The sequence below is a fragment of the Mauremys mutica genome, chromosome 10 (genome assembly GCF_020497125.1).
Source record: "Mauremys mutica isolate MM-2020 ecotype Southern chromosome 10, ASM2049712v1, whole genome shotgun sequence".
In the NCBI taxonomy this organism is placed as follows: Eukaryota; Metazoa; Chordata; order Testudines; family Geoemydidae; genus Mauremys; species Mauremys mutica.
The window spans coordinates 22,799,217-22,810,876 of NC_059081.1; the positions used below are offsets into that span (position 1 = coordinate 22,799,217).

Here is an 11,660-nt window from a genome sequence, read left to right on the forward strand (position 1 = left end):
GGATAATATTTGTCTTAAACTAAAAGGAATCATTTTAGAAAAATATTGACTACAGTCTGAAACGCATTCTAGTAATAATTACTTTCACAGTTCGCAGAATGGAGGGGGGATTTCTTAAATCAAATTACTTAAATATACTTTATTATTTAGATTAAGATCAAGGAGTTCACAAAAGAAGGAGTAAAATTCTAATACCAAATTTTTGGTAACAATGGCTGTGAAAGCTGCAAGAGAAGTAGTATATCTGCCAGGAAAAAAATACTGGAAAAGAAATAGCTAAGAAAATGCAAACACGAAGGAAAAATCCATTACTAAGTCCAGTTTATCCAATGTATCACAGTATTTTTTCACCTTTAACATTTCCAATAGGAGTTATAGATATAGTGTAAATATGTAGTTAAATCTAGTGAGCTTTCTTCCTTAGCTGTTACACGTACAACATCTCTTTAATTGTGCCTCTAAACGCTGTCTGGCATCATAAGCATCAAAAGTTACCGCTACCCCTACAGGTTAATATAAAATGGAGTGAGAGAGGAGATGTTTTTGCATCAGTTTCACTGAAAAGGCTATCCAGCAACCTGATTTTTTAACAGTGGCAGGCATAAACAATATTCAGCAGGAATAAACGACAAAACCTATAGGAAAATAAAGGCCCTGATCCTTGGCTGCAAATGAGGAATGTATATTCAAGTCAGGGGATGCAAAGATGGCACTGAAACAGCACAAAGCAGCCAGAATACACTGGTGAATATGGCTCTTTATTTTCAATTACAGTCCATAGCCTGCATATAGTGAGAAGTGTGTATTTTACCTCCAGATTTTTCAGATTACTTGGTTGAGAAAAATGGGTGGCATGCTGCTTTATGCTGGAAAAGCATTTTCTACTATCTTGTGTTATCTGTAAGAGATTCATAAAGAAAAGAACCTTGGGTGTTTATTGTTTAGATTCTTCTTGTTTTCCCCTCACAATTAATGACAAAAAACCTCACAATAAAATACTGTGCATTTCCTATCCAAGGAAACCTCAGGATCAGAATCAGTCAGTGAGCCTTCTATTTATTCCCAATAGAGAGAACAACCTTTGAAGCTAAAGGCCCAGCTCTTATCTCAGTTACACTGGTGTAAATCCAGAATAATGCCATGCATTTGAGTGAGGATGACAGCTTACTCTTTTGACTTCAATAGAGTTAACCCCAATTTGTTACAAGTGTAACAAAGCAGAATGTGATTCAAAGTCTTTTTTAGTTTATTTTGCACAGCAATCCAGCAAATCTTATTAATGCAAATAAGAGAGTTTAAATCTAAAATCTCCTACAAAAATATGTTACAAATCCACCAGATCTTCCTTTCAAACCCTCAGGGAGGCCTAATTAAGCACTGTGCCATTCCCCAGGGGTATTGTTAGGCATCATGCAAAGGCCAAGTGTCGTATATACCTTAGAAGCATTGATAACCCAGCACAACACATCTGAGTGTAGCTTATTGCAATATATAATGATCACAATTTGTATGAGATCAGGTAGTGTAGATTAGCACTGTAGTGTATTAACCCAAGTGCTTTTTAACTGTGAAAGAGCCAGCAGCACTGGCTGCATTGAAACCCAGCAATGCGTTTTGTTGCAAAATGCCACCAAAAATGGTTGAGAGGAGTGACCCAGCAGCTGGCCCCCTAAAAGAACTGAAGGGTCAAACTACTATCCAGTGTCCAGCCTCCCATTCATGAGCTAGGAAAATGATAAAATGTCTAAAAGTCATCTCCAAACACACCTACTCACCAACAGTGTTCTGCATCCGTCACAACTAGACTTCAGGCCAGGTCATGGAACAGAATCAGCCTGGTCCTGTCCACTGAAAAAGGGAGATATCCATACTGGATCTGTGTTGAGGCATTTGATATTGGTGACTACAACACACTATTGTCCTGCCTCCGAGATGTTGCAGAGGTCCCAAGAAAGAACTAGGATGAGTCCAATCCACTCTTTCAGGATACTCCCAGAGAGTTATGGGTAACTGCTGCTCCACTTCTAACACAGGAAGTTGTGGAGTCCCACAAGGCTCAGTTCTCTCCCACACCCTTTTTAACACCTACTTGGAGCTGTGGGGGAAACTTTGAGATGTCATGGTCCGAATTGCTAACTTTACCTCTGACAGAAAGAGCATGTTTCCCAACTATCACAAGGCGTGGTGTGTGAATGAAGACAGCTGACCGAAGCTGAGCTCAGGCAAGATGGAGATGATGTGGGTAAGAAGGGAATATTTTGAAAAGCTCTGATTGAGAGAGCCTGCCCCAGATTCTTAAATTGGTCCCTAGCCATACCCTTGAAATTAGTAAAGGAAGGACTCAAAGAAAGAAGAGGACTCTAGCCCATCCTGCTCTCTGGAGTCCCAGTCATTGCAACCCATCATGCGGGATGATGCTTTGGCCATGGTAATTTATGACATTATGACTTCTGGACTGGATTATACTGTAACTTTCAATATTTATGAGCACATCACATTAGTGCTCTGCTAACTATACTGCCTCATCATAGAACACTGGATCAGAGTCAAAGGCTCAGTCCTAACCACCAAGGCCCTCTAAGTAATTAGCCCTAAGTTTTCTAAGACAACTCATCTCTCGCTGGAACGATGACCTCCCTTGGCAATTATGTTCCTCGGGAACTACGAAGCTGTCATCCACAAGGGTGAAGCTCATGAGCAGGAGCTTTCTTGGCAGCAAGACCAAGGCTTTGGAACTCATTACCAGAGGAGATTAGAATGACCACAAATCTCACTGCCTTCAGAAAGAAAGCATGAACTAATTTCTTTGACTTAGTTTTCCCACAGCCACATTTAACCACAGCAAAGCAGGGAGGGCAAAAGGAGGGGAAAAAAAGAGTTGAAGACAAAAAGAAAGAAAGAGAAAGATAGAGAAGAAAAATAAATAGCTGTAGAGGGGTGAGAAGAAACTAAATTAAACAAGGTGTGTGGGGGGGAGGGGGGGAGCCCAGTATACCCCCTACTATGTTGGAGGAAGTAAGGAAGAATATTAGATCATTTGCCTGTTGAGGATTTGCTTATTTTCTCTTGGGAGGCATTCATATACTCCATTGATTTTGGGTGCAGTACATTTTAGTGGGGCTGGTAACACCACCTATTATTAAGGTGGCCCTACACTTCCCATTTTAACACCTTGTTTTCAGTTGCTGCTAATTGTGCCAAGTGTTAACCGTTTGTGTTGAATTTTTCTATGCTGGGTGTCTGCCTCTGGCTAAACTTATTTGGAAAATTTCAGACAAATGGTTTTGCTGTTTCCAAAAACAAGGTTATAGAAAAATACATTGTTTTGTCCATGTAAAAATTCTTGATGCTCTTTTCTCTGAAAAGCTCTAATGTCCCCATGCTTTGGAAAGGGACTAGAAATTTGACAAGAGGTCTTTGTGTCAGGCATATAGCTCTTACTGTCCCTGTGAAAATCTGCTCAAATCTGGCCAAGATACAAGCCTCTGAAAAATTGCAGAAGTAGAGACTTCTTAGATTTTATCAGCTTAATTCCACAAAGATTCTTTCCACACTGGGCATTCTCCAGCCCAGGTGCTGACTCCAAACACCTGAACTGAGAGCAGAGAACGTGTCTCTCCTGTGCTCTCAGTGACTTCCTGCTGGGCTCAGGGAGTACAGAGGAAGCTACTGGATTTGAATGTAGAGGGGACAAGAGCTAGACCTGCAAGGGGAGGGGTAGATTGGGACAAGTAACTGGGGGCAGGGAGCAGAAATTGGGACGGGAGGCTGGCAGTGGGGAGAAAAGGGAAACAGGTCCTGGGAGTTGGGGTGGAGGTGGGAGACTGGGACTGTCTGGGCAAGGAGACTTTAACTAGGAGATGGGGGCACTGACTGAGATTAGCTGGTCAAGGAGACTGGAACTGGGAGTCGAGGAAAGACTGGGTCCAGCTGGGCAAGAAAACTAGGAGTGAGAACCAGGGAAGGAAATGGAGGGTGATTGGCAGCCAGTAGGTGGGGGGAGATTGAGATTGGATGAGGAGCTGGGGTAGACTGAAACTAAGGACAGGTCTACACTACAGGCACAGTCGACTTAAGTGACACAGTTATTCACATAGCTGGAGTTGACGTAGCTTAGGTCAACCTTTTCCGGTGTCTACACCGCGCTGGGTCAATGGGAGAAACTCTCCCATCGACTTACCTTATGCTTCTCATTCCGGAGTAGATGGGAATGCGATAGGCGGTCGATTTAGTGAGTCTTCCCTAGACCCGCTAAATTGAACCCTGGTGGATCGATCACCACACATTAATCCCCTGCTAAGTGGAGACAAGCTCTGAGATCCAGTGGGATGGGAGAAGGTGACAGAGGAGAGGAGCCAGATGTGACAAGGATTTCGTGTGTTGGGGGAGATCTGGGAATGGTTGGGAAAAGAGACTGGGACAAGGAGAGAGACTGGACAAAGAGCCTAGGGAGGGTTTGGGGCTGGGAGCCAGTAGGGATTGGGAAGAGGCAGGGAGGGAGGTGACTGCAAGCCAGGGTAAGGGATAGAGACAGATTGGATGAGGAGCCAGGAAGGGCAGGGAGAATTAGGATTGGCTGGGCAACAAGACTGGGACTGGTAGTGAGGAGGGAGACTAGGACTGGGTTGGGGAGTCTGGAGGGATGAAACTAGGTAGGGAAATTGGGCTAGGAATGAAAAACCTGAGGAGTGGAGACTGGAACTGGATACATTAGGAGAATTGGACAGGAACGGAGGTGGCAAAGTCAAGCATTCAAAGATTAGGAAATGCCAGAAAAAACTTTTGAAAATAAAGTATGGAATCATGTAATTAAAGATTGTATCACAATGCATACACCCCAGGGGGCAGAGTAAGGTTGCATACTCGATCTTAATTCTGCTATTTCCTAACTTTTGAGTGCTTTACTTTGCAACCTTAACAACGTTCTTTTAATGTAGCACATACATGGAAGATGATGGATGGATGGATGGATAGGTAGATAGATAGATTGACAGAGGAATGGACTTTCCACTTATCCCTGAAGACCCAAAAGGAGAACAGCAAGTCACTGTGTCTCCCATCCAGAACAAGGCAAAGGGTAGTGTAAGCTTTCTGAGACAGCGTTGGGTAAGAATAAAGGGAGGATCATGAAGTCAATTTCTGGGGAAGAATAGATAGCACAGTTTAAGAGGAAGGAAGCAGTCATAAGTTTAACTAATAAGATAAAACTTTGACCACCCATAATAATCTTTTGGATACACACCAAACAGAACCCAGACTCTGAAACATTGGTGTTTCATCTATTCCAAGTTTAAAAATAAATTCACACATTCTAGACAATGCAAAGTTATGACTAGAGCTATCCCTTAATTCAGCAATGTTTTCTGTGTTGATGGTACTGGAGATGATAGAGTAGTTGCAGGGCCTCACTAAAGTATTACACAGATGAACTACCATGTCTACTTATCAGAGGGGTAGCCGTGTTAGTCTGGTTCTGTAGAAGCAGCAAAGAATCCTGTGGCACCTTATAGACTAACAGACGTTTTGCAGCATGAGCTTTCGTGGGTGAATACCCACTTCTTCGGATGCAAGTAGTGGAAATTTCCAGGGGCAGGTTATATAGGCAAGCAAGAAGCAAGCTAGAGATAACGAGGTTAGTTCAATCAGGGAGGATGAGGCCCTGTTCTAGCAGTTGAGTGAAAACCAAGGGAGGAGAAACTGGTTCTGTAGTTGGCAAGCCATTCACAGTCTTTGTTTAATCCTGAGATGATGGTGTCAAATTTGCATGAACTGGAGCTCAGCAGTTTCTCTTTTCAAAGAGAAGAGAAGAAGTGGGTATTCACCCACGAAAGCTCATGCTGCAAAACATCTGTTAGTCTATAAGGTGCCACAGGATTCTTTGCTGCTTCTACATGTCTACTTAATACAGAGTAAGTGAAGAATGAGGTTTTCTGAATGTGTTGGCTTAAACTGACCCTTTATGTTACTTTAATGAGGCTTTTTAATGAAAAATAAATGCCTATTATTATCACATCTGTATGTTTTACCAGTGCCTTATGAATGTGGTTAAAGCAATACACAACTCCTGTTTCCACGATTCTTCGTTACTTCTATTTTCCATATTACTTGTACTCTATCCCACATTACCACATCGGTAGCATAAAATATACTTCAACAGAAGATTAGACTTGACGTATTCCTGTAGCCATGGTACTTACAAACTGTTTTTGAGTTCTTCAGTAAAAGAAATTATTATAATCTTCAATTAAAGCAAAACTCACAAAACACCACAAATTCCTAAATCAGATGTAGTTTTGTAAGATTTGGCCATTCTGATTCAGTGTAGTTTTGCAACCTACTATCACTTTCCTCCATAAGGGTAAAGTTTTTTGCCCTTCTGAGAGAACCTGGTTTATGAACTGAAAACAGGTGAGGTTATAGCAGGGGTCCACAACGCGGTGCCTGTGGGTGCCATGGCGCCCGCCAGGGTGTCTAAGTGTGCCCGCGTACTGGCCGGTGGACGAGCATATGCCAAAATGCCCCCAACAAGCTGCGTCATCCAGAGGCATCACCGCCGAAATGCCACCAATTTTCGGCAGCGACGCCTCTGGATGACACTACTTGTGAGCAGCATTTCGGTGGCGACGCCTATTGACGTTGCTGCTTGTCGGCGAAATTTCAGAGGATGTTCATCCGCCACCATGGTCCTCTGTGGCTCGTCATCTGGCACCCGCCAGACGAAAAAGGTTGGGGACCACTGGGTTATAGGATAGTTTAGAGGACACTGCAATCATTCAGCTTGTGGCAGAAAATCACCCGTAGGGTTTGAATTTCTCATTTGTAGCAGGTAGTCTGGGACTGCCGCCTTTTATACACATCCTAGGTCTTATTTTGCTCTTATATTGATTTCAACAGAATTACACTACATAATATTTACCCATATGTAACTGTGAGCAGAATCAGGCCCCACAGCTTTTGTTCAGACTTCTTTTTTTTTTTTTTTTAATGTTTTTGGGAGGGTGGTAAATGAAAATAAAGGATTTTTGGATATAATTCTTTTTCAGCCTATTAAGTTCTCCCATTCCAGAATAAAGGCTGATGGGGGAAAAAAAGTAAATAAAGGCTTTCAGGAGAGCTTTGCTAAATCATTTATGACTTATCAAGTTAAAACTCAGACATCTTAATAAAAACTTTCAGTGAATGTATCTAATTTTACTGGAAATCAAAAAGGCAATTATGAACTACCAAAGTTACCATGTGCTAATTCACTGTATAGCTTTCCATAAATAGAATATTTACCAACCACTTGAATTTACTTCTCCGAAGTTTCAGTTTCTGAAGGTCAAATAACTATGTAACTGCTTAATACAGAAGCAAAGAAGTACCTCTAAATATCTCCCAGCTCTGATGGGCTTATATTCTGCTCCTTAGGTGAGGTATTAGCAAAGCTTATTTATTTTCATTTCCAAGGCTTTTATTTGCTCATTCCCTTGTGGTAAAGCTGATTTCCATGATGATTCCCTTCTTAATTTTAATACCCTTTTTACTCATCATATAGACATAAGAATTTTCCATAAAATAATGAAATCCTTCCATAGGAAATGAAGACAAGTAGGAGAGGAAAGTAAACTAAAGCTTACTTTTTTTTTCAGTTAATTGATCCACTGTTATATGCACATATGAAAGATTTTTTTTAATGCAAGGAAAATAAGGTTAATTAACATAAAAACCCTCACTCGTTGAGATGTTGAATTTTGTATTTTATCCATGCTGCCTTAAGTGCCTTGATTTCCCAGTAATGACCTAGTTCTCCTAATGAGTAACATTAACCCCTGGCTGTAGCTGTCCAGGACTTAATTGTCAACTGGAGCTGAAATAGGAGAGTTTGCCGATCAGCAGGTATGTGGTATATTAACTCATGTCATTTCAGACCCTAATAAATAAATCTGTTGCTAAGGCAACAGGAACATCAGCTGTATCACTTTTTTTTTTTTGCTTTTTTAAAGGAAACTGTCTTTCACACAGAGCTTTTTAAAAAAGGAAATTAACTACTTGTAACCATAATTAGAAGAAACATAATTCCTCATCTTAGAAACATATCTACATTAATGAAAAAAAGACTTTCAAAAAGAGAACTGCTTGCTAAAATGATCAGGGTAACTGAAATGATTTCCCTCGACCGAAAGAATGTAATTTGAAGTATACATCTGAATAAGGGAATAGATCACAAAATATTTTAACTCTTTGTATTTCTGAGATGTTTCCCTATTTCATTTAATAAACAATGAGAAAAATGTTTCAACTGTTAATCGGGTGCATGAGCAATTGAAACCATACAAGAAAGAAACCATACAAGAAAAACCTAACATCTTTTGCTAGTCTCTGGGTATCTTTACATATGACTGGCAGAAATGTAATCTTACTTGAAATATAAAAAATACATTACCCCATTTTCAGCCAATCAGAACCTTTCATTCATGAAAATTCTAAGCATCCTTATTTAAGCATTGATGTCATTGCCCCTCTCTGTTTTATGAGGCAGTAATCTGATGCCTGAGCGGATAAAATATGAGGAAGTATTGCAGGCTAATTGTTCAAAAAGAGGCCGGGGAGCTGGGCAATTTGAATACTATCCCTGAAGGCACGAATAACTTGTCCTGTTATCCAGGAAAAGCCATTTAATTGATCCATGCCTCAACTTCTCCATCTGTAAAATGGGGATTATAAAAGTTAATTTGTGTGTGTAAAACACATGCGATACTCAGATTAAAGGTTTTACAGAAATGCAAAATACACAACAAGTACAAGTAATACAAACATTTTCATTTTCTCTCAAGTTCAGGAAGCAAGATATGTTGTCTCCCCATTTGTTGTTTGGGAACAATGGATACTTGAGGTCACTCAGAATGTTTATCAGGTGGTTGACACAACAATGATTTCATTCTCTGTAATTTTATCATATAAAATAAAACGACTGCTGCCCTGCTCTTTGCCTGAAGAAGAGGTTACAGTTTTATCAGAATTTGTCCTAATTATCATCTCAGACCAAAATTTTCAAAATTGGGTACTTTAAGTTATGCATCCAGACAGAAGTGGCCAGATTTTCAGAGATTCTGAGCATCCACATCTCCCATTGATGTCAACTGGATAATGGGCAGCGGAACCAAAGACAGGGTGGGGCCTGGAAAGGGAAACACAAATGGTTTCCAGTTGATCCTTGACTGCTGGAATGGTCGCCAGGGTCTTCTCCTGCTATCATACTTTTAAGCAGGGCCAAGTCTAGCCCAGTGATCAGGAGAGTGCAGATCTAGCATAAAGTCACCTTTGCCCCTTATTAAAATATAACATTTCTGCTTCCATGGACTGCCAACTTTTCAAAGCCCTTTAGGAAAAACCGATAAAGGGATGATGGAAGGCTGGTATTGGTATGGTCCCCATTCTATAATGGTTTGTTTTCCAAACTGAAGATGTTCTCCACTATAACCTATAAACTTCTAAAAGCTCTTAGAAAAAGCCATAGATTTTAAAAAAGGCATTTTACAATGTAGGGGCTTCATTATATTAAATATTTTGCTTTATAACTAAGATTCTTGAACGGTTTTTGTTACACTCATATGCGCTCTCAAACTTAACTTCACTTTAACTGAGCTTTTTTTTATGGGAATATAGTTAACTTTTTTCCCTCTATTTTTTGGGGAAGTCAAGAAATGCAGCTTCTGCTTGATATGATATCCATACATACACTTTTATGGTGATGTTTCACTCATATTAGATCTGTATGTATCACATACATCACATTCACCAGAGATCAGCATTGGAACTTTAATTAGGGTAGGTTTGGTAAGTTAAATTTTCTCAAGTACTATTTAAAAAACAGATTTTTCCTTTTAATATTATTGTATGTCTTATTGGAAAATTATCATATATTTGAAAGGGCTGGTTGTCTTCCAAAGATAAATTAAAAAAAAAAGTTTTATCCTTAACTGGTCAGATGTTTTATGAATACAGGTAAGTGCGGAGAAGGAGTGGGGGACATGGGACACTTTCCTCATTATAATAAAAAAGTAAATAAATAAATAACATTCCAAAACAAAAATGTGCCTTTCAGAGTTCTAGTGAAAACTGGTTTTGATTTCTTTGCGTTATGAATCCATGAACCCTGCATTTTGGGCATAGGCAGTGCACTTGGTATGAACTTTGGACACTTTTTAGCGTTCCTCATTTATTGTGCAAGTGGCTGCGCTACATGTGCAACTGCTGCCGATTTCGACATACACTGTACTGTGGACCACACCATGCACACTTGATAATGTGAACACCAATACTGGAAAGAGTGCATAATCTAACACATTTTTATAAAGATGCACAGAAAGACACAGGGTACCACATTTGTAAGATGCACATTTTTAGTTAAGTGCATATTTAAAGTGCCCTTTTGGAAGATGCCATGTAAAATACACAGTCAATAAGGCAGGCTCTTTAGAAGATCATGTACCGTTCAGTACATATCTTGGGCCAGATTTTCCATTACATTCCACTGGAATGGGACCAGAAAGTAGTCAGATCTGCCAACTATGAATTTCCCTGGCATAGGGGAGCTCTCAGCTGGCACACAGCTGGCATACATGGTTTCTGTACTACCACATTTCTATACCCTTTGGATGGTGCAGCATGACTGGGTAGTTGGTGTGGAGGGGTGAGACAACAGTCCTGTTTTCTTCTCCCCTGTGGAGTGGGGTTTGCACTGATGGGAGGGATTGTAATGGTGGAGCAGTTTATTTTGTCCTGCCCATCTTTTGTGCAATTGCATTGCAACAGGACAACATTTGGCCCAAACAATCTTAAAATTTAGTAATAATATTACCTGGAAGATTTCTGTAGCATTTACTCAATAATCTTCGTTCTCACTATTTTTATATGAAAATATTTAAATTCCAATTCCAGAATCAATTTTAAATCACATTTTTGAATAAATCATAATCTGTTAACAGAGTTACTCTTGATCCTGTGAGGGCCTTACGGAATTGGTAACTAGTTGTCATAATTTAAATAAAAGTTTGTGCTGATCTCTTCTCCTCCAGTTCTGTGAGCAGCTCATTGATGAGTGGTGTGATTGTGACATCACTGCAGGCAGGGGACAGATTGCAATGTCACAGATAAGTCACCCATTGAAGAGTTCATTGCTGAGAGGTGGGACTGGATCACCACCGTGTGCAGGAGGCTCAGCAATGCGTAGTACATGAAGGAGGGTAGAACACTGACACAACAGGCTTTTCTATATGGGATCATTTCTTAAATTCATTAGTGGACGCAAGTGACTAACTCAGTTTTAAAATTGAACAGATTGATGACTGAGACAGGTACAGCTGTATCTGGGTATGTGCTGTTTTCCCTAAGAGAAGAGAATCTCAGGACACTTTTATTATTCAGCCTTCCCTTCCCGCCCCTTGCCCCTTTTCATCATGGCTCTTACTGTAGTTCCCCCTTTTTTCCCTGTTGACGTTTCTATGGCTTTTTCACACTCACATTTTATATACAATATCACATAATGTAATTGTGCTTGTGTGATCTCTCAGATGATTTGATAGTAACTGTGCGTGTGTCCATGTGTGTGAGTGAGAGTGTGTAAATGCTTCTACGGTTGGCGTGTGATCTTATATCATACCCAGACACTTGTGGTA

At 40.2% G+C, this 11,660-nt stretch overlaps 1 protein-coding gene across 8 annotated transcripts in view; it reads right to left on the reverse strand.

The window, feature by feature from the left end:
- The window catches only part of GTDC1 (glycosyltransferase like domain containing 1), a 277,533-nt gene that overhangs the window by 41,152 nt on the left and 224,721 nt on the right, over positions 1–11,660 (reverse strand). The window contains exon 8 of one of the 8 annotated variants that reach the window (XM_044978285.1): positions 9,042–9,160. The exons of the other annotated variants lie outside the window; for them this stretch is intronic. Coding sequence (XP_044834220.1) covers positions 9,049–9,160 — 112 coding nt within the window. The 3' untranslated portion in view covers positions 9,042–9,048. Of the gene's footprint in view, positions 1–9,041; positions 9,161–11,660 lie in introns of those variants that run through there. 8 annotated transcript variants of the gene reach the window in all.